Genomic DNA, 24247 nt, shown 5'->3' on the forward strand with positions numbered 1-24247 from the left:
TTTTTCAGTGTCATTTGCAGGATACAAATATCTCAACTCATCAAATATTAATACATTTTAATAAACCTTAGATTAAATAATATTTTTAAAATTCTGCTGCCCACAGGACTTATGAAAGTAACTAGATGTATGCTGTTATTTTCTTTACAATCTTCTAGAAAACACTGGTTAGTAGAAAAGAATCTCTTATTTTAGCAAGGTGTAAATAATGAGCAGATGTTCACATCAAAGCTAATTAAATAAATGCGGGTTTTTATTCATCTCAGTTAAAAATTTCAAAACTAAAAAGAATGCAAGGATGGTACAATATTCAAAAATCTATGAATATCATCCACCACATCAACAAAAAGGACAAAAATCACATGATCATCTCCATAGATGCTGAAAAAGCATTTGACAAAATTCGACATCCATTCATGATAAAAACTCTCAACAAAATGGGGATAGAGGGCAAGTACTTCAACATAATAAAGGCCACAGCCAACATCATACTTAACAGCGAGAAGCTGAAAGCCTTCCCTTTAAGATGGGGAACAAGACAAGGATGCCCACTCTCTCCACTTTTATTCAACATAGTTCTGGAGGCACTCGCCACAGCAATCAGACAACACAAAGAAACAAAAGGCATCCAAATTGGTAAAGAAGAAGTTAAACTGTCCCTGTTTGCAGATAACATAATATTGTACATAAAAAACCCTGAAGAATCCATTCAAAAACTACTAGATCTAATATCTGAATTCAGCAAAGTTGCAGGATACAAAATTGATACACAGAAATCTGTTGCATTCCTACACACTAACGATGAACTAGCAGAAAGAGAAATCAGGAACACAATTCCATTTACAATTGCATCAGAAAGAATAAAATACCTAGGAATAAACCTAACCAAGGAGGTGAAAGACCTATACCCTGAAAACTACAAGACATTCATGAGAGAAATTAAAGAGTGAGAATCAGGATGGAACTACAGGAGTCCTTACTGGCCCAGAGAAAGGAAGGTGTCCAAAGGGTGGCTTCAGGGGGTCCACACCCCGTGAAAATGCATATAAAATATTTTAAAGTTACTAGCATTTAAAAACCACTGTTTTAAATGACTTTGTTAAATCCCCGGCACAGCCTTGGGAACCAAAGACAGAGGCGCAGAAGGCATCCTTGCCCAGCGCAGTCCATGCGGGCATCGAGGGTCTCTGGGCACACACAGTCCCGTGCCTTAGTCAAGGAACTCAAAATAAACCCAGACAGACTGCTTCCCTCCAGCTAAGGTCAAGGGCAGGCTGACCATTATGTAAGAGGCAATTACGTGTTTCCTAAACAGTACATTCATCCGCAGGGCCTAGACCCACCACGGAAGCTACCTCTTGTTGAACACGGGCAGAAAACTGACTTGGCAGCCAAATCATAGACCTGCGTTTGCCTTTGTGTCACGAGGTCTTCACAGGGTTTTTGCCACAGAGAATCGAAGCAGGAGCCCCCGGGACATGTGGTCTGCGGACTGCTTCCGCCAGGGGACGCGCCACCTGTCACCTTCACTGCCCCGCACGCTCCCCCGAGGGCAGTGTGGTGCTGAGACAGCAGTGAAACGGGGCCCAGTTTCTCTCAACTACTTCAAATACATTCTGAGACTAAATAAAGTTCAGAAACTGAAGCTGCAAAGGACCAGTCCTGGGGTTTCTTAACAGCAAAACCCCAGACCAGACTTGGGAGAATCACTTATCAGGAACCCTGAGGATGCTTTTTGCCTCAGCACAACAAAAGGCTGCGGTGTTCAGGCCAGTGGACCAAAGTCCAGGGACCCACTGTGCGCCGGGCACATGGGATGAGCAGGCCCTCTCTGGGCGCACGTGCCGACATGGGCGATGGACATGGACTGTATGCTCATCTGCTAATCGCAGTAAGACGCTCCACAAGATTTGGCTTCCGGGATCCAGGGGGAAAAACTAGGATTTAAGAAGTGGTAAAAGCAGCCTCAACCCATGTCAGCTAAAAGAGGAAAACATAAAGAGATCTTCTATTAAGTCTTGGAAGGACACTAGTCTGTGGGAAAAATTTCAGGACTGGACCAGCTTGGAAGCAGAAATACAGGTGCGAAGCCCTGTGCAGACATGTTCAATGCTTAATTAATTATTACAGGTACTCGTTTCCTGCCCACTGGGGTATTTTACAAGCAGAACGTTGTGCTTTTCCACAGTATATAAAGAGTTCCTCAACATACAGTTTCATAACAGCATATAGTCATAAAGAGAAAACTGACACTTACTTCGCTGTGACTGTCCCATTTAAACTCTTCGAGTTCAAAGAACAATACAACGGGGTCTGTAAAGCAACTTCAAATTTGGGTAAAACTGAAAAAGAAAAGCCAGGGCCAATATTTTAAAGAATCGATTTTACTACCATTTTCAGCTTAACAAAATAAAAACTAGAATTGTTCTAAAGGGGTGGCTCACTGATGCTATGTGAACCTAGAGTCACCAAGATGCAAACCCCTGTTAACATACAGGTGAGAAGCACCTCGTTTCACCTAAAACCAGAAACCCCGGTACGGCTGGTGACCACCCGGTGACAGTGGGGACCAGCTGCCGTGGACACTCGTGTTGGTGGAAGCGTCCCACTGGTAGGACCTAAACTGTAGCCAGAACAAGATGCAATGGCCTCTGAGTGCTGGAAGTCCAGGCTGCCCCTCGGCTGTCACCGTCAGCGCTCCTCAGTGCCCGTGACAGCACTTCCCCACCACTGGGTAAATAGCCGCTTCTAGCGCAGCCCCTTCCCGGGGAATTCTCTCCAACCCGGTCACTAAGAGCCCACCCAGGGGCTCCAAGGTTCTTCAGCTTCTGCGTGCTGCTGTAGGGGCAGCCACGGAGAACCCGTGTCCACCGAGAGAATCAAAGGCCCATCTGGTGACAGTCTAGGGTGACGCTCTGCTATGAACAAAGGTCGTGGAGTAGGATTTCTAGCTAATAACTAAAATACAACTATAAAATAATGATGCTCTTCTGTGCGTGGCAGGTACTAGTTCCCAAAGGCAATCCCAAAATTAGAAACCCCTACTTTGGTTGGCTTTATATAACTAAGATATGAAAGATTTCATAAATATTAACACTATTTGTTATGAAGCACACCACCAGAGTTTTTTTTTAAGTGTTTCCTTTCAGTCTGTAGAAATATTTTCTTTACACTGACTAAAAAGAATAAATCAGCCTCACAACAAAGCATCTCACCACTCCATGAACACAAGAATAGCACCAAGATAGACACACCATATGGGGCAGAACTCCAGCTCCAAACCAGGCTAAAAGCTCTTAATATACCAAGACACTCCTGGGCTCTGCACCCGTCCAGCACCCAAGGGCCAGGGCAGCCGCCCAGGCCACCTCTGACCCTCCTCCAAGGCTGTCCACCAGCTAGAAGTTAGAAGCCACTCCCAGATGGACTTCACTTAGAACAGGGAGACTCAGGTGTCCCCCCTCAAAAATCATGGCTGGCACTCAATTTTCCACCCCCACGACGCCCCCTGCACCAGCGCACAACTGCCAGCCACACCTCTGTGGGAATGAACGTAGCCTATGAAAACCTGGCCGCCTCTGATTCGTCCTTCAAGATCAGGGCTGTCCAAAAGAAGTAAAATGTGGCCACATAGGTCATTTTTGATTTCTAGTAGCCACATTCAAAAAATAAAAAGGAGCAGGTGAAATTAATTTTTATAGTATTTTACCTAACACCGTATGTCCAAAATACTATCATTTCAACATGTAATTGATATAAGAAGTTATTACTAATGAGCTATTTTTCTTTTTTTTCCCACACTAGCTCTCCCAAATCTGGCCTCTTACACGCTTACAGTACATTCCCATTGGGACCAGCCCCACTGCAGGGGCTGAGCGGCCAGCGTGGGGAGTGCCCCCCACATGGGACGCCCAGTGACAGGTCAGGGTCAGTAAGATAAGAATGAGATAAGAATGATTTCACATTGTTAACTGGTTGGAAAAAATCAAAAGAAGAATATTTCATGATATGTGGAATATACAAAAATCCAAATTTCCATGTCATCAATTAAACTTTATTGGCTCACAGCTCCGTTCATTTACACACGGTCCGTGCTGCCTCCTACGGCGGCAAAGCTGGATAGTTACGGTGGAGACATAGGGCCCACGGAGCCTGAACCACCCTTACCCAGCCCTCCACGGGAGAAACCTTGCCAATCCCTGTTCTCGCCGCCCCTGAGACTTAAATGGGACCATGGTACGTCAGTCACAGGAGGCCTGAGCCACAAGGTGGACACAAGCTTTCCAGCGTTTTTACTGCCTGAACAAACAGCCTCAAAAAGTGACACAAATCAAATGAAAAAGCTCAAATACGACCTCAGAAAAGCTATTCAAATTCTAACTAATCCTGAGATCTGTGCCTTCGCCTCATCTTTCCTTCCTCCCCAGCCACCAACAGAGCACGTGGGTCACACTGTTTCTATCTATGTGTCTCACGGTGGCTTTATAAATGTGACCTGTGCAGGAGGATTTACCCAAGTTCAACAGACCGTCTTCACCAAAGTCAGCCCGACGAAATGCATGGGGAGTCACTGCAAAAATTTAAACGTGTGATGAACACAACAAAGGAGAAAAACAGAAGATTGACGCCTAAGGAAGACCACATAATGGTAACGTGAGTGATCTTTTTCCTACCTTTTTCTTTATAATGTCCCTTTATAACTTTCACAGAAGAAAAAACATGGGTAGGCCTATACATAACACCAGGATTTTGCCTTCATGAGATTTTTACTTTAAATAACATATCTTTTGGAAATTTCTCTTATATCTCTTTATATCTTATAAAGGAATAAATGTGGGGGTTTTCCTTCAAAATAAACTGAAGAACTCTTACCATATTCTGAAACCTGAAATGATTGATAATATGTCTGGTCCTATTGGAAGAAAGAAAAAAAAAAGACAAGAAAATAAGTGAGTTCTTATGTAATACGTTGCTTTCTGAATTACCTGCAAAAAAAGATTTTTTAAATTATTTTTAAATTATATTTATAATGACTTAATGAACAAAACAGTTTACTTGTGGACGTTTATTTTTAGTCACCTGCAACATGAAGCCTGTGAGATGGCACGAGTTTTTCTTGCCAGTCTGTCAACACAAAAGCATGGCCTGTCTCTACAACTCACTGCAGGTCACTTAAACACGCTGCTTAATCTGACCTCCAACATTTGTGAAAGGAAAACTAGATTAATTTAGATGATTTAGGAATTTATGAAGCAACAATAACACATCAAACTAACAGGAAATGACTCCAAATTTTTTTGGATATTACTATGCAGAAAAATCAGTGGAGGAAATAAAGTTACATTCAGATATTTATAAATAATCAAGGATACAAAATCATAATAGACTAACATCCTCTACCTTCCCAATTCCTTGAGTTATGTTTTAGTGTAACCCTTACATCAATACATTCTACTTTTTTTAACAAATATCGTTAATTCTTTCTTTTCCAAAATCAACAAGAAAGCATGTGAACCTTTATCATTTTTTTAACTCTTCCTGTTTCTGTACAGTCTAAATCATAAGTAACACGTTAATAGAACCTTTTCAAAATAGGTAATTCCACTAATGCAATTTGCATTCTAAATCCAATTCACAAAGTTTATCAATGTAAATACACAGATGCAGCTCAAAAATATTAGTTTTTTAAAAAATCATTCTTGGTTAATATGAAGCCACTGCACACCAAGTAATTTTTTGATCCTAAAAGAAGGGTAGAGCTCATTTCAAAGTGTAAAGCAAACATAATTACATATAGGCTAACTACTTGTACCTAAAATTTGGCTTTAATGACATCATTTAAAGTAGATCCCAAAGAATCTCAATTTGTTGAGATCAATTTCAAGAATCTCCACAATTGTGACTTCCATCTTAAATTGTTTCCATGCCCTATGTAGGAATCTTATAAGTTACATGTATTTGATGTATTTGTAAGTTCTAATTTGTCATCCTCAAAAATCAAACCAAGAAGGTAATGTACATGCATTTCCTGTTTCACTGACAAACTTAAGAACTCTAGTCTTTACATTAGTTTCGGCCTTATTGCTGAGGCCAGCACAGGTAAGACTATGGAATAAGACATTAGAGAGTGATGATAACTGTCTGTCAAGTTAAATTCACACAGCAAACATTAACTGAGTGAGTGCCACATGCAGACGGCCTCAGGAGGCTCTGTAAAGATGGACGGAGACAGCTGGTCGGTCGGTCCAGCGATGGAGACAGACACGGTGGAGAGCAGGAACCCCAGGCTGGCAGCTTCGTGCAGTTTCTGGCACCACGCTTACTCCCCTTCCATCTCTACCCGCCTTCCCAGACTTAGCTCGATATCACTGCTTCCGCAAACTGCCACCCTCAGAGTGGCACCCTCTGCGCTCTAAGCCTCCGCAGTGGAACCCTCCTCCTCTTTTTACAGGGTAAAGGGGGCATCATAAAGATTTAGGAGCGTGGCCTCTCTTGCTGCAAACTCTTGGAGAACCAGGTCCACAGCGGATCATTCTTTCATTCTCTGTGCAAACCTCACAGAGTGTCTGACACCAAAAAAAGTGTGCAATAAATATGTGTCAGATTAAATCACTACTATTAGCTTCAACAAATGTAAGTAATCAGCTTATTTGTTTGCGCCTCCTTTGAACAGCCTTGAGACCCATATTAGGTAATTATTTGCTTAACACCTAAGTAGTGAATTAGATTTTATTTGAAATGAAATCTCCTATCCTGCCCCCTATGCTGCCAGTCACTCCAGGACTTTCCGTCTGTTTGCTGTCTTCTTCCCCTTCAATCGGTCTAAGACATTTTCAAGCCTCCCGTTCGCTTGTATCCTTAAGGATCCTTCTGACTTCTCCTTGTTTCCTTAATGGTCTTCCCCTTCTGATCCTGAAATGCTGGCCCCACGCATCCTGACCCGGCGTTCCTCCCACCTTCCAGACCCTCATGTAAGCTCAGCTCTCATGGTTCTAACTGCCACCTCTGTACTTACACCACCAAAATCTCCACCTCTAGCCCATACCTCAGATCCACCTCTAGACGTCTCCCCCTGCAGGTCCTACAGAACACACTGGACTTCATCTCCTGCACTTAGCCTCCTCCAGGGACCTTTTCCTGATCACCTTTGCCCATGTTGGGCTAGACACTCTCTCTCCCATAATATCCTGGGTATAACTCAATCATTTTACTTAACACAGTATATTAAAATTATCTGCTTCATGTCCATCTTCTGAAACAGACCATGCAGTCATGGGGAATGCAGCCCCCAACTCAGCACGCCTTCATGCAAAACGGAGGAAAAGGAGAAGGAACTGTTTCTTTTCACTGTCATTTTATGCCGTCCCAATGCATCACGGAATCCTTCTGGAACTCAGTGCTGACAGTGTGCTGGGTACCAGGCAAGGTTTTCCCAGGCTGCTTAGAAGTAGTGACATGCAAATCAAGAAATAAATTATTTTACTGCCGAAGAGGTCTGAAAAGCAGGAATGAGTTTTTAACTTTCAACATGTTCTTCATTAGGCAATCAGGCCATATCAGTTTCCACAACAACTGTAGTTATTTCTATCAGTATCTTTACAAAATATGTAATCAAGAATGGTAGAAGATGTTGACGTATTTAAATTAACAATAATTCAGAGAATTAGTAGCAATTTATGTCATACATAACCACAAAACACTAATACTGAGAACTTTCATTGGTCTAGAACAAGGATCTGCAGACTTTTCTGTAAAGGGCCAGACAGTAAGCTTTGTGAGTCCACACAGACAACAAGTAAACAAATGGGACTGTGTTGCAATAAAACTTTATTTATAAAAACAAGTGTTGGACTGGATTTGGCCTTTAGGCCAGGGTTTGCTGACCCCTGGCCTAAAAGTAAGATGTCTTTCCAAATTGCTTCAGGTTAGTTTTAGCTGAACTAAACTAAATTTGACTAAAATTAACTAAAAGCATCAAGTAAAAAAATAAAAACAAAAACCCAGGGCTTTTGTAGGAAGTACAAGTTTCATTTACTAAACAATTATCCAACTGTCCAAAGGTACAATCTGCTGCAAAATGAGTTCACGTGTATTCTAGCTCATCAAAGATAGCCTGTGCTCAATCACTCTGCCAGCAGCAGGACAGAGAGGCCGGCATGAGGGCGTCGAAGCTCGGACAGCACAGCTCTGAAGCGGACACCTTTCAGGCAAGAGAACCTATAACCCACCAACACCTTCCAAGCTCGGCTTTCCCCAGGTGGGTGCTGTCCATGAGCAAAGGGCTCCTTTGGGAAACCTGCTCTAAGGCACATATATTCGCTGTTTGTATTAGATTTAAGCTGGTGCCAATTAGATTTTCTAAACAACCTCTAAAGGAGAAATGAAAAAGAATCCAGAGGTATTCGTAATGATCCCTGTAATTCCTTTTCCCTTTATCCCTAGGTCTGTAGTTCATTGGGATGGGGTGTGGAAACCCATCAAGTGAAAGACAAAAGGGAGAAAATACACTGCTTTTACTACATTCCTAAGAAATGCGCTAAGACTAGACGCAGATGGGAGACATGAACCACTGAAACCATCTATCCAGTTACAGAATTCCCCTTCTCCAGCCGTGAAGCCATCCAACTCTCAATCGAGTTTCTATTTTTAACAAGTTTGAAGGGATATGACACACTACATGACCACCTAAAAATATATGTATTTTAAAAATGCAGGTCAGCTTCTTTCAACTCTTGTTTCTGAAGTAAAAAGAATTGCCAGAAACAGAACTGGGGGTGCTGGATGGATAATTTTTGTTTGCACATTTACGTTCATTTATGATCATTTCAACTTCCCCAAAGTCTGCTTTAGCATTGATCTCCCGTGTCAGCATTTGGTTTTTATTTAAAGATTAAGAAAGGCACTGAGTCTTTAAAATCCACACATAAAAGGTTGTTAAAATGGAACTATTTCAGACTCGGCTTTGGCCTTGTGCCCCGGGATACTAGATGCCAACTACATCCACATTTCCAAGCCAAGTGCAAGGCTCGCAGGCAGGACTTGCCAAGGAGGTTTCCAGAAACTAGTTTTGCAGCTCTTAACCAGAAGGTCAAGATGAAAATAAACCAGAAAGAAGTTTTGGGAGCAAGCGTTTGAGGTGCTGGGAGTCACTCTCCCCCCGGAATCAGGTGGGAGTTGCCCGTCCCTCACTTCAAGCCCAGGAAAGGGGCTTTGGTAGGAGATTCGGAGAGTTGGATATATGTCCTCAAAAGTGGTCTCAAGTTGTCAGTGGGCAGGCACTTGGTGCTCCTGAGAAACCTAAAGAGCAAAATATTGCTACTGACCAGCTCACGGACGGCTGAGCTAAGAAAGTGTGCTGTGTTGGGGGTGCTGTGTTGGGGGGTGCTCTGAGCCTGCTGAGCTTCGAGGAGCAAAGAAAACATGAGCATTTTCTCTCAACTAGATCTGCACAAAAGAGAGGGCCAGCATGAGGCTGTCCTCAGCCTGGTCTTAGACTCCAGAGGGGTAAGCAAACCCCAGGAGATGGATGCTAGAGGTGTCGTGTAGATGCCTCGGAGCTAAAGACAGTTAGGAGTTGCCAGCTGAGGAGACCGATTCAAAAGCATCAGAATCATTGGAGGAGAGACCTCCCAGTGATGGTGAGGGTGCTCAAGAACCCACAGAAGGGCACCAGGCAGGAAAGGTGTTGGTTTTAAATGCCTGCCGAGCCCAGAGAGCACAGATGCCAGAAGACAAGAAGATACACTGGACTGTTTTAAATTGCTATCTTTGTAGGACAAATATCGGCAAATATGCATGTCAAGAAATAATTTTTTGTGCCTCACTTCTCTTCCTTCCACCCGATTCACACCTGGGGGCACTGGATGCCCCCTTGTGACTTGGGGACAGGCAGCCAGACCAGAGGAGACCAAAGCCAAGAGGGGTCAGCACTTGATGTCATTGGACAGGACATATTACTCACCAAATGTAGACTGTTTTGTGTGTGTAAATGTAACCAGACGTGATGGAACCTTTTATTACCAAAGAAGAACCAGAAAAATAGTGGGATATGCCTTATATTTCATCTAAGGAATTTGGGAAGAACGGGCCCCAAAGAAGAGGACCAAATGGCAAAAGAATAATGTTACAGTTTTTGCACTTGACATGCACCTTATTCAGTGACACATGCTCACCTCACACTCACACACCGGTAGCTGGCCACACGAAGCCGGCCGAGTGTTCACGTCCAGAAGGCTGGGGATGCAGAGAGTGCCCACATTTGTGACTCATGAGATACTTTCCCACTGAGACAACTGTGGTTACACTTCTAGACAGATCCACAAGTTTATTTAATCCATAATGTGAATGAAATTACATGGTATTTTCACTGCTGTAGCCACCATATACTGTATTAATTCTCTCCTTAGGAACAAAAGTTTCAGAAAAGCTATGTAGAGTCTTCATGGCCTCTGGAACCTGAATTCTGCCTGAACCGTTTCACTGGCACAGAAAGGGCTCGGAAGGTGGTGGCTGCTTACCTCTGCTAACAGCCTGTGCCCCCCTTGGGCCCTGTTCTCCTGGGGGACCTTGTTCTCCTTCAGCACTGCCCACTCACCTCTCCCCCAGAACTGGGTTTCCAGCCCTGACTCCCCCAGAGCTTGTGCTGGGTGATTCTCCCAAGGACACCCCCGGAACTTCCAGGGTCATCTTGGTTAACCGGTAAACTCAAGCACATGGACAAAGGCTAAGTGTGTATTTGAGCAAAAATCAGCTGGAATCTGGCGGCACCAAAGTGTAGGAGGTCAGGCCCACTCCCTGGGGGGAGACTGTATAACAAAACGGAGGGAGCAAACCAAGGAAATCGCTGATCGGCTGCAGCCTGAAGCCTGGTTGGCTGTTTGCGGCTGGGGACCTTCGGCATTTTGATTTTGTCACCGCGCAGTACTTAGAGGCTCAGACCCTGGTTTGCCTCGGTAGGCTGTCGTGGCCCATTGGTCTAAGGGCCTCCTTGTTTATTTACCTTAACACCTTTTTCTCCTCTTCTGCTTTGCCCCACTCGCGACCCCACCAGTCACCAAACCTAATGCCTCTCCCCTTAAGGTGCCTCTTGGACTCTAGCTGCTGCCCTAAAGCAGCCCGTTACCTTCACATTCAACCATCATAACCGAACAACAGGTGGTGGGAAGCAACGATGCTGACTCCTCGGTAGGTTCCCCAGCCTCAGTTCCTCTCCCTTCAGTCGCCCTGCATGTTATGATTTCCTAAAATACTTCTCTAATCATGTCATGCTAGCCTCAAAACTTCCTATAAAAATCCACAAGACAACAAATACTGATGATTTTTCTGTTTGAGATTCATCATAAGCATGTTGTGCTTTCTAATGAGTGGTGTCTGGGTGTTTTAATAATTGAGTGTGCATTGCTTCTATCATCACAGGGAAATAATAAAAGTATAACTTTTATAGCTTTCATAATACAACTTCATAAAAGTTTACCTTTTTTATCTTTCACAATATTTGGAAGGGAGATTATCTATGGAGAGTCAAGAGGAAGGGACCAGAATTTCCCCCGTGTGATGGTATTTTCCTGACTCCCTTCTCTCATTAGAGAGAATTACACATATTCTGGTATCCACAAGACCGGAACTAAACAGCTGAAAGAACGAAGCTGCTCTATACCCGACAGTCACTCATAGAGACAAGACCTGGGGAAACGGATCTAACCAGAAACCCAGGCGCAGACGTACGAGGCTCCTGCTGTCCAGGGACTCTCAGTCTGACACAGAAGGCAGTCATTTTTTTTTTAATGACACCGATCCCAGTTTGCAAGGATGAAACAAATTCTGGAAATTGATCATGATGACGTTTGCATAACAATGTGAATGTACTTGATACCACAGAACCATACCCTTAAAAATGGTTAAAATCAAAAGTTTCATATTATGTTTATCTCATCACAGTAAAAGAAAAAGAACTGCACTGATCAATGAGTGACACAAGGGGATTATGTACAGGGAACCTACGGGATAACGGAAAATGAGGGCGAACCTCTGACAGCTGAAGTTCTAAGAAATCAGAGTTCTCAAACCGACTGCTCCCTGCGCCTCCCCTGCCTATGGAAGTAAGAACGTGAGGTCCTTCCAAAAAAGCGGAACTAGCAAAAGTATTCTGGAAGCCGCGTCCCCACTCCAGAGAGGATGCCACCATTTGACCCGTCTCAGTCTGCTCCGTGCTTTCTGTTAAGCTGTCGTCACAAGCCGGGGGTGGGGGGACCTCCCAGATGCTCCTCACCCAGCGCGGTAAGGATGCAGCCTGTCCAAACAAAGATGTGCTCTTTGGCAAAGGACAGATAGCTCCAGACGAACCTCGACAGCAGATGGACACTGACCCAGACAACAGCTATGCGGGGAGGCCAGAGAGATAAGCAGAATTCTGAGAGGCCGTAAACAGCCGGAGGTGCTGGCCATCCCTCCTAACAGTTAACGCAAGAGAGGAAAGGAGATTGCCGGACACAGAGCTCAAGGCAGACCACTTCTGAATCACTACTACTTTGATTATATGGGGCTCCAAAAACACGACTGCAAGCCATGGGGCTACTGATTTCCCACCTCCTCCTTCTCGTCCCCCCCACCCCAACACTGGCTTCAGAGCAAGATGGACTGAGACACTGCAGCTGGTCACAGCTAAAAAGGACTCAGGGCCACCTAGTTCAGGGGCTCACAGCTGGCTGTGCACCAGAGCCACCAGGGAGCGTATAAAATCACAGATTGTCACAACAACTCAGGTTTATGTCTGCAGTGCCAGGGAGCTCTGCAGAGCTGGTCTACCCAGAGAAGCAGAGCAAATAGCTCCCAGTCTCACCACTAGGGAATCAAAGATCAAATCAGGGGGCCTGTCTCCCAGTCCACACCTTTTCCACTACCCAGCACCTCCTCTCAGCAGAACATATAGAAACTAAAGATGCCCAGCTGTGGACACATGTCCACACTTCTCAAAATGTGGTCCAGGAAACAGACATACTTTCCCGGGCCAGCGCTAGGAATGCATGATCTGGGGGTGGGGCCTGGGCTCTGCATCATGAACGAGCTCCTAAATCAGCCGGTTCTTAGGCACATGCTGATAAGTTCTAGCGACTAAAGCCTTGGGCTGTAAACTCAGCAGCAAGAGCGGCTGCGATTAAGTGAGGAGGACCCTCTTAAGGACTCGGCTGTCCCTTCAGGATCTTGGAGGAACACGAGCACCAAGCTTGGGTCTGGGCTGCCACAGGGAGAGGGCTGGCGGGGCACATCCCTCCCGGCATGTGGAGTCTGATGTTAAGACATTAGCCTTTCTTTTAAAGAACTTCTCAAGTTGTCTTCCAGTAACTGGAATACAATTTTTGAAGTATAAATGCAAGAAACATTTGCAACTAAATCTGGTAAATACATAGAGTGGAATATTATTCAGCTTCAAAAGAAGGAAATTGTGACATATGCCACAACACAGATGAGCCCTGAGGGCATGACGCTAAGTGAGATAAGCCAGTCACAAAAAGACAACAACTGCGTGACTCCACTTACAGGCGGTGTGAGTACTCAAAACCAGAGTTGGAGAGCAGAATGGTGGTTGCCAGGGGCTCAGGGGGACAGGGGGTGAGGAATGGGGAGTTACTATTTAAGGGGCACAGAATTTCAGTTTTGCAAGATGGAACGAGGTCTGGAGATGGATGGGGGTGACGGTTGCACAACGGCGTGAATGTATTTAATACCCTGAACTGTACACTTAACATTGTTAAGAGAGTAAATTTCATGTTGTATGTACTTTATCACATAAAAAAAAAGAAACTGAACCAAAGAAAAACACATCTGCAGCTCTCTGGGAGTCCAGGATCCGGGCAAGACACAGACACCCAGAGAAGTGCTACATTAAGTGAAAACACAAGCAATGCCCAAGTTTTCAGACAAGATAACGTGTCTGAATACCAGTTACTTCCCAAGGTGTCTTGTCAGATGAGCTCCAGATCGGAGCCCGTTTCCCCACTTTCCTGTAACGGACATGAGGTACGTAAGGCACACTTCTGTGGAGAGGTGCTTCAGCTAAGATAACCTCTTCCCTCGGAGGGGAGGGTGTGGTGCCCAGGAAGCTGAGGGAGAGATAACCGCAGGAAAGGACAGAGGGGATCAAGTGCTGGAGAGAGAGGAGAGCGATTATTCTCAAGAGAGGAAGTCCAGTCCACAAAGCAGCCAAGAATGATCCCATTTAGGGCAGGCATGCAAATTAAGTTTATGCACAAGTAGCACACAAAGTCAGTGTTCCTACTAAATCCTAGGAGCTTTAAAAAGGCTGAAAAAACAATAGTCATTGAGAGTTGCTTTGCAATTTAAACAAGCATTGCAAAACACACATGTCTGTCAATATGTGGAGAACTTATTGTACTCCCCCATAATGAACAATAAAGGAGATAAAGAGCAAGAATAAAAACCTAGAAATTTTACTAGATCAAAATTGTTACTCATGAAAATTCCTGAAGGTGAAAAGCAATATTAGAAGGTCAAAAGCAATTTAAGTAATCCAGAAAGGTTATCAGTATATTAAATGACTTCTCACACTCATTCTATGAAGGTACACGTTTCCATTGTAGAAATGCCACAATGCCCACCAAGTGTGCTTTACCTAAAGGGTCCTTTTCCTGACCTCGTAAAAAGGGTGATTCAGAAAAGCCACTCTTCTTACCTGTACAGTCACAACAATCAAAGCTCTGACGGGTCCTGAATTTTTTAATAAAATGCTTTTCAGGAGTAACACTAGGATCACACCATGTTTTCTGGAAATAAAATGGGATTTCAAAACACCTCCCAAAAGTATTTTCCTCTCCCTGAGATTTATACTGACAGCGGTCATTGCCCTAAGAAAAGAAAAATGTAGTCTGTAATAGCGGGCAATTTAAATATCACATGCTTCCACCAGTATTCACTGCTGAAAGTTTAATAATAAGCACTTAACAGTCCTGAATGCTGCAGAGATAAGGAAAAATAAAAACCAGAGAACCGGGCTGGGGCTGGTTTTGCATCTCACATTTCTTTGATTATACTGACCCCTGATGGCCCTTAAGGATGCTTTCACCCACCCACCCCCAAATAAAGGAGCTTATTTTTCCTTGGTTGTGTCTTAACATTATCTCACCTGAGGGAGATCCTTTCACAATGTTTACATATATTAAATCATTACATTGTGTATGTCAATTATACCTCAGTAAAAGGGGGGGGGAGACTATATCAGCAATAATAAGTCAATACACTCGTCAACACGCATTGTCTTCAAAAGGAGGGACCTGATCAACATGGGTGTCTTCAAACGGACAAAGATGCTTTACTGAATGTGGGAAAGGGGAAATTAGATTTAGTTCAAGACAAATGACTATCATGTTGCCTTCAGACGTTCACTTAATCCATATTAACTTCTACCTGTGTGCAAACCACTGAGCCAGGTCCCCAAGATTCTGGGGGTGAAGACCCACAAAACAGACTACGCTTTTAGGTGCCACCAGCCATGAGTGACAGGAGCCAAGTGACAAGGGACGCAGAGGGCTGTGGGAGGGTCTAGAGGCATTAGGCCATTTCAGACAATATCTGCAGGGCAAAAGCAAGAAGCTGGAGTGACAGAACAGTGTTCCAGGCAGAGGGAACAGCATGGGACGTGCCCAGGAACAGACAGACCTACGTGATGGAATATGACTAATGCATAGAGTTCACGTCTAAGGGCAGCTCTCAAGGCTGAAACAGTGGGCCAGGGCGAGAGCTTGGAAATGGTTTTAATTTTTTAAGCACCTAAATTTCCTTATCTTTTTTTCCTACCAAAGCAATATGACAGGTTAAGTCCACAAACCTCCAGGAGACACCCAATAAATCTTCCAACCTACAATCCCACCTTTTCCAGACCTCCTCCTCCTCCGCTCTCCTATCTGCCTCTCTCCCGGGCACTTGGCCCGGCCCCCACCCAGTGAACCAATCAGCCTGCTGGACGCTGCGCCCAGCTGAGCCGACCCGGCCTGGTCACTGGCCTCTGAATGGACCGGCAGCGGGTCCTGACCGAGGGGGCCCTGCGCCGGGAGTGCCTGGAGGAGGATGAGCAGCGGAACCAGGCCGGGCTTGGGCAAGAGACACCTCAGAGCCTGGCGGGAGCGCGGGGAGGGGGCGCAGACCGCGGAGGGGCTTGTCCTTACAGAAATCCCTCTTTTTTTCCAAGTGGTCTGAGTGGGGCTCCACCCTTGGAGGCACCAGGCCGGCCTTGAGACTCAGCACCTGTGCGTCCTCTGCTGTCACACCGCCCATGTTTCTCTGTCACCCTTTGTCATTAACGGCCATCACAGTGCCCGTGTCACCACGATGGCCTTTGAGGACAGGGATTCCACACGAGCAGCTTCCTTGCATCCCCTGAGCACTGTAAGCCCTCAGCACACACTTGATGGAGGACGGATAGATGCACAGACAGATGGACAGACAGACGACCGACTCCTCGAGAGTTCATAGTTAAATCAAAAAGTGGGAATGGAGAATAAACTCAACTCCTTAGAACTCCCCATATGCGCCCCGATCCTCCACTCCGTCGCTGCCCACGTGCCCCAGCCACACCGGGCTTCTCCCCAGTCCCCCGACTCGCGAGGTCCCCCTCTCTCCCCACCTGCGCACAGACCTTTCTCTCTTCAGGCGCACAGACACCCCCTGCACCTCCCCGTAAGCCAGCCCAGGCCCCCCGACTCCCGCCCGCCTGCACCCCCTCACATCCTGCCACCTCCAGCTGCGAGCCGCAGCCTCTCCACAGGCCGCATGTGCTCCGCACCTTCATGCGGGTGCCCAGACACACGTGCGGACTAAGGGGGCTGGGTCCGCTGTGGGGACGCGGCCCCAAGAAATGAAATGCTAGGAAAGGAAAGATGTTGATTAATTTTTTCACTTATTAAATATCTGGTATTTTGCCTCAGGTCTCATGCTAATGAATGAATCACTCCTTCTCATAAGGGGGTTCTCGACAGAGGAGGGAACGGGCATTTCCTCCAGGGGCAGTTGTGGCTGCCGCTACTTGGGGAGGGGAAGCCGTTACGGGCCTCTAGTGGGGCTGCTGGACATCCTACAGGGCACCGGGCGGTGCCCGCAACAAAGGGTGCTTGTCCAAACGTCAACAGCGAGAAGCCCTGTTCTAAGAGGAGTATTTCTTAAGCTCTTGTTCATGGCTTTATATGCATGTAAATAAATTCCAAGGAGAAATGGGAAAATATGCGAGGCCTCCGAACATCACACAGGGATGCAGGGGAGGCCCTGAGGAGGAAGGGGAGGCCCTGCCTTGCGAGGTCCCAGAGCCAGTGAGTCGGCAGCAAACAGAGGAAGCAGGTGGGGTTGCTGGGGAAAAGCACCAGGCACCAGATGGCTGGCGAGGCGGTTCAGAGGGCCTGTGCTTCTCCAAGCAGAGGCAAAGCAGGTTAGTCCAGTCCCACTGGGAGTTTTCTTCCCAGACACAAAATTGGCCAAATAACCGCTCTATATGCATTACATGTAGTTTAAAACACTCAATGTATGCAATGAATAAAACAAACATTATTACTTAATCAGCTTTATACTAAGACATGCGATGTTTTAACCTTCAAACCTTATACTGTAGAAAACAACACCAGATTCACACTCTAAAATTAATTTTTAGTTATTATGTAGCCTAACCCAACAATTCACACAGTATATTAAAAATAAACCACTTTAATTGTCTAGATGTTCAGATGAGTATTTTTCTGTTCATTGAATAAATGACTTGAGAGGTACTTCCCCACCTGACCTATTTAAATAATTTCAATATTCATGCTAATAATATATTTATACTCACATTCACTTGAACTTGAATGGACCAGTCACCAAGTATTGGATGGGAAGATAACTGAAAAGTTTTAGAAATGACTCCAAGATCATTTTCTTCTGACAGCCACTGCTGGATCAAATTTGACTTGGGGTCCTACAGTGAAAACCACACAGGTCAACCATAAAAAGACTGCACGTGCCCATGTATGCACATCTCCCCGGTTATGAACGATGCCTGCAGCACTCCCAGGCGTGTCTAGAATATGGCACAGAGACGGTTTTTGGGAAATGTCAGGTCTATACTACTAAACGACAAATCAAAATTTCTTCTTTTCTCATTTTCTCCTGAGAACATCTTTATTCTGCTCCACCTTTTAATTTTTTGACACATTTCCTTCTACATGGAACATTGCAATATGTACATCACTGAACCTGTGTTGTTACTGTTTAAAGAAAACTCCACTGTAGAGATACTGACCCCACGTGGTAAAGGTCAGTATACGCCAGGCACTCCGCCTGATTGTTCCAATTCATGCATCATTCCGTCCTCACCAGCCTCCCTCGGGGCAGCACTGCCCTCCCCTTGCAGATAAGAACACCTATGCCTAGAGAGGCTGAGTGAGCAATCTACTGCAGGGATCTGGCGTGCAGGCAGCCAACATCCAGCACCACAGGTGAGGGAATTCAAGATTCAAAACCCTGTGTCTTGTAATTCAACAAAAGTGTGTCACAGGATATTTAACGAGGAGATGCAAGTTAGCACCGGGGTTCCCTATACTTTCCCAGGCAACGGTCCCACCGGCAACATTCACCCAAGCCGGTCGAGCAGTGGTCCGAATTCCTCTCACATTCTCAGCCCTATCAACTTTCTCTTCAATATCAAACGTGTCTCCTCCTTTCCATCCCACATCCAGCACCATGTCCTGGTTTCTAACAATTGCAACTAACCTTCCTCCCCCAGTCGTGCTCCCCAATACATCTTCACCACTGCCCACCCTGTTACTATCTGAAACGCAGGTCTGAGGCTGAGGCACAAGGGTGGAAATGCCTGGCACTGTCTCTGGTGTACATAACGAACAGTGAATAAAACACTGGCTGTGATCTTTCTACGAGACCACTAGGTAACGAGGGCTTTTGTTAGCCTACAGATGAAGCGTTACACCTTTGCATAGTTTGCAAGGCTTAGTCATCTGACCCTAACTACATATCTAGGCTCATCTTCCTCCAAACATACAGATTTGTTCGCAGCTTGCCCCGAAGTCCATGCATCTAGGCCTCCACATTTGCTGCACAGAATGCCCTCCCATCCTTGCCCAGCTGGTGAAATAACATCCAGTGTCTTGCCTTCTGTACATGCTGCCAGCAGGCAGAAATGACCACTTCCTAGGGAACCCCAAGGACAGCTGCCATTCACCCCCTCTGAGGACATATCACTGATGGAGGCACACATGGATTAGATGGGGTTTTGTTCCCAGCTAGACTCTCAACTCCTGAGAGCAGGGATCAAATAGCCTCCCTGTTCTTATGCTCCACCCTTTGACTAGAGCTGGTCGCCGAGCCCAGTTATGAAGCCAGAAGCAACTTCTCCCGCTGAGTAGAAGGGAATGTAGATGTCAGGGGAGCACAGTGCTGAGAGTGAGGTAGGCAGTGGTCTAGGAAGCCAGAAACTAATTGTTAAAACCAAAGACCAAAAGCAGGTCAGGCCTGAGCAGGTCACCGGTGCTGGCGAGCTCCCGGCCAGGCAGGGTCCTCGCAGGCGTTTGCACTGTGCCCTCGCCAGCAGGGTGTGTGGGATGCTCGACCACAGACGAGGAAACACACATGGCTAATAAATACATGCTGTCAAATAACTAAGGGAATGCAAATGAAAATAACGAAATGCTGCTTCGAATGTCACCGTGACAAAACTAAAGCAGTAATTCCCAGGGCTTTTAAAGTGCAGGGAAAGAGCATTGTACTCTGCGGCTGTATTATTTTGGCGAGGTGTGCGTCTCTCCCAGGTGAGCCACGGCCCCGGGGACAAAGGGCGCCGTGGCTGGAGTCTGGGAGGATCGTGTCCCTGGAGGATCCGGAGCGCTGGGAGTGAATGACATGACCCTTCTGGCTTCCCCAGCTGGTCCTGGGCCGCGGCCTGTCACCAACAGGAGGCCAAGAACGCAGAGGCACCAGGGGTCCCCACCGAGCACATGAAAAAGCGCGCGGGGCGGCCCCCAGCGAGCCCAACGTTTGCAAACGGGCATCTGCGGGGACGCGCACAGGACAGCCTCGCGCAGTGCCAGTAGCGCCTCTGCCACAGCCGTTAGGCCTCATGCCTGAGACGCTGGACAGCACCCCACACCCTTGGGTGGCGCGAGGTCTCTGCACGGCGCTACCGCAGGCGCCGGACCACATCCACAGCAAGCCCCCGGGCTGGAGACGGCGAGGATCATTTCCGCCGCTCGCAGGGGCCTGGATTGTGCACAGTGTCCGTCCGGTATGGCGAATGCGATAAGGCAAATCGCCTGCACGAGGCGCCCCCTCAGCGGCCAGGGATGGGGTCCTGGTCAGCCACTGCTGCTCCAGGCTGGAGTCAGACACCCCCGGGCCAGTAGCCGTGCCCACCGAGGTCTCCGCATGTGCCAGGAGCAGCAGCTCCTCCCCGGCCGGCCGCCGTTGCGGAGCTGGAGGCGCGCATCCCCACGATTAGGCCAGGCTGGCTGAAGGAAGCCATAATCAGGGCAGAGGTGGGGCCTGGTTTCCCGCTGCTGAGAGGCCTCTGAAGCCCTTTCCTTCCGGAGAAGGTCGGTTACTGGATCAGGAAAATGAGTAATGCCCCTGCCTCCTACAGCCGTCCTGGCCCGGGAGACGCGTCTGCAGGCGGCCCGGCCATCAGGTGCACCTCCCCGGTTGGCCTGCAGGTGGTGCTGTGCCAGGGAGAACAACGAGTCAGAGGCTCTTATACGCCAAGTCTCACTTTTTCTGGGAAATTGTAGCGAGAAACCAGCTATTCCACACTGACGGTGGAAGTCCAGTGAAGTCAGGCCCAAATTATCATTTTTGTATGGAGGACTGGAGCAGTGCAGGCATTCCCATCAGCGCTCCCAGCTGGCCTCTCCGAGCGGCAAGGACGCAGGCAGCGGGACCTGTGCTCGCAGCCCAGCCTCACTGCCCAGGCGCAGACAGCGGGGCACGGCCACCTGCCGCTCGCTGCTCCCAACACTCGGCTCCAGGTGGAAGTTTGGTCTCAGCTCGCCTCCCCTGGCCCAGAGGGCCACCTGTTAGCCAGGCACCAGGCCTGCTCGGGGCCACAGGCAGCAGGAGACAGCTCTCTCTGCGCCTCGGAGAAAGCCACATGTCCCAGGCTAAGTCCGAACACGGAGAGATGAGCCCAAAGAGCTACAAATCAAAGGTTTTAAAGGCAGATACCAAAGCAGAACAGAGAGGCGAAATTATAAAAACACACAAACCAGCTACCCCGAAATCAGCAGGGTTAGTTCTGGGTTAATGCCTGAAACAGGCAGTTTATCCAGGGCTGACTTTTATTTGCCTGAGGTCAAGGGGGCAGACTGCATGTCAGCAGCCAGCGATAAGCAGTTACTTCTAAATCCCCCATTTTATACATGGTATCTGGCTAATAGGAAGTTCTCAGTATATGTCGATAAATGATGAAACATGGCACGAACAGAGTCCATAAAACTCTGCTCAGAGACTTACTTGAATTTAGAAATGGTATCCACTATGTCAGTACTTAACAGACATCCCTACACAGAGCAAAGGCAGACATTCACAGAATGGCAACTTCTGAAATACTACCAGCTTGGTTCACGAAGTAAGCATGGAGCACCATGCCAGCCAATGGGGTATTTGCTATAAACACATCTTGAAGTTGTATATATACATGTTTGTTTGCTTGGTTTTTGTCTAATTTACACCAACAAAGAAACTAAGAGCAGGAAGATTGAACTCAAGTACCTGAACTTGCCTTCCGTTCTGTCATTCAGCAGAACACCTGGGGTAACCACTATTCTAGGACTGGGGGAGGGTCCCAAGATTGGGGACTTTTCATCTCAAATCGAGAGTCGCAGGCAAGCTGGTATGAGTTGGTCGCCATATTTCCATGTTCTGACCGAATGTCTAGGATTCTCCTGAGTTTCAGTGTAGAAACCAGGTCCAATCAGATCTCAGCAGCCCTCACCTCGGTTCTCACAGGAAAGCACTCTGCTGACTATGCCGCCTCCCAGTCACCAGAGCATCAGAGGCCAAATGCTCCCTGCCAAAGGGGGTCCCTATAAAAATGAGCCAGTGTTTAGTGAGCACCTACTACGTGCCAAGCACAATTCTAAATGCTGTACTTGAATTATCTATGTAAATCCTCACAAAACCTTTGGGAGGTATTATTATTACACATTTTACAAATAAAGAAATGGAGGCTCAGAGAGGTTAATAAACTTCCTCAAGGTCACACAGCTAGCATCTATTCTTAAAGCAGTGACCCTTTCAAGATGTTAAGTCAAATCACTCATGCCTCTCCTCAGCATTTTCCAGTGAATTCTCATTTCACTCAGAGTAAAATCCAAAGCCCGTATCATGGCCAAGACCTTGTATGACCCCTCCTCCAACACCTTCCTGTACCTGACCTCAGCTCCTGATATTTGCCCCTCACTCCTTGGGCTCCAGCACACTACCAGCTGGATGCTCCCCAGGGCACCTAACAAGCTCCTACCTCAGGGCCTTTGCACAAGCTGTTCCCTCTATGTGTATGGGCTCATTCTTTTATTCCCTTTACATCTCTGCTAAGACAGGACTTCCCTAAGAACCCTAGAGAAAATAGCAAATGCACTCTGCCTCCCTCTCTCCCACTCTCTCCCTCTCTCTCTCTCTCTCTCTCTCTCACATACACACACACACACACACAAATACTATACCTATCCCTTTAGATACATATTTGTATGTTTGTTTATTGTCTGTCTCCCCACTACCCACTGAAATATCAGCTCGATGGGAGCAGGGACTTGATCTGTTCTGTTCACTGTCCTATCCCAGTACCCAGAACACAGAATTTCAAATGTTTGACAAATGAATTAATCACTGAAGGGGTCGAGACCGGAATCTGAGCAGGCTGACCTGAAGCCTGTGCTCTTGACCCATAGTCTACAGTCTCCCTAGAGAAAGAATTCCCACCTCAGGAGGGCAGCTTATCTTTGGTGAATTCAAAGATTAGGTGAGCAGAACTTTCAAAAGCTTCAGCAAGATGGCTTGAATTCCTTCATTTCTGTCCAGCACTTACCTTCATTAGAATGTTTAAAGAAGTTTTGTAAGGCTTAAAATCTGAGAAGAGTGTAAGAACACGGAACTTCACTTCCTGCTTCGGCTTGTAGAGGGTCTTGTCTGTCTGAATGAAGACAGTCACTCTCTTGGTCTCAAACACCAGGCGTGTGCTATTGGAGAACAAAATCTCGTCCTGGGCACGTCCAGTTACACGCAGCTCATAAATTTCATCTGCGCTGTTCAGAGGCAGCTGCAAACAGAGAGTGGACGTATCGAGGTCTCATTATTTTACCTCAAATGTTTTTGACTATACGTGAGAACAGAAAATGGTAATACACAGTACTATCAAAAGCAACTGCAGTAAGCACCAAAGCTTACTTTGTGTTTCCCTCTTCAGCTCCTGTAGTTTGTGCTCCCGAAATGGGGACACATACCCCAAAACTCTCAGCTGCGGTCACCCTGTCCTTTCCGCACCCCAAGGGCAGACTGCCTCACTAGCGGTCACTGGGGGTCCGTATCTAACAGCCCTCCACGCTGTCCTCCGCATCGCGCCCTATCTGAGCACACGTGCACGAGGCCTGTTCCCTTGCCCTCCTCTCTCAGCCTCTCTTCTACAATGCACCCTCTTTGCACTATAAAGGGACACAGTCATTAGCAATCACAATATAAGCTGGTCACGGGGACAGTAGCACAGCATGGAGAATACAGTCAGTGATTCTGTAACATCTTCCTATGTGGGAATTCATACATAAAGTATAAAAATCATATGAATAATCATATTTGACTTGATTGTTTATAGTTCATGATTCGTAGTCACAACAGAAAGTTTCTGCGATACGAGCGCTCTTGCATTGTTCCCTATGTAAGAACTTGTTCACCATGTGAGAACTTGTTTGTTATGCTTCAGAAGATTGGAGACTGATAAGAGTTGGACTTGATTAATGATTGTGCATGGAGTCCCCTATACAGAATTTTATTGTTGTTAACAACCATTTAATCAATAAATGTGAGAGGTGCCCTCTCAGCACGACTCTTGCGCTGTCACGCCTTGAGTCCCCTGGCTGGTCCTTTCAGGTCTTCGATGATTCATCGCGTCTCTTCCCTTATCTGCGGGTCAGAGATAGGGAAAGGACCAACATTCCTATGTTGATTGATAGAAACCATACTTGTGGGGGGTGAGGATTTAATAATGTGCATAACT

General features: G+C 46.5%; 1 protein-coding gene across 1 annotated transcript in view; it reads right to left on the minus strand.

Moving 5' to 3' along the window:
• CD109 (CD109 molecule) overlaps positions 1-24247 on the minus strand; it is a 91463-nt gene that overhangs the window by 43980 nt on the left and 23236 nt on the right. Inside the window, exons 4-7 of the mRNA XM_073224710.1 lie at positions 23066-23296; positions 17828-17953; positions 4873-4912; positions 2258-2342 (exon numbers count right to left, since the gene is read on the minus strand). Of these exons, the coding sequence (XP_073080811.1) occupies positions 2258-2342; positions 4873-4912; positions 17828-17953; positions 23066-23296 (482 nt within the window). The remainder of the gene's footprint in view (positions 1-2257; positions 2343-4872; positions 4913-17827; positions 17954-23065; positions 23297-24247) is intronic.

Source organism: Manis javanica, chromosome 16 (assembly GCF_040802235.1).
Source record: "Manis javanica isolate MJ-LG chromosome 16, MJ_LKY, whole genome shotgun sequence".
NCBI classification, from domain to species: Eukaryota; Metazoa; Chordata; class Mammalia; order Pholidota; family Manidae; genus Manis; species Manis javanica.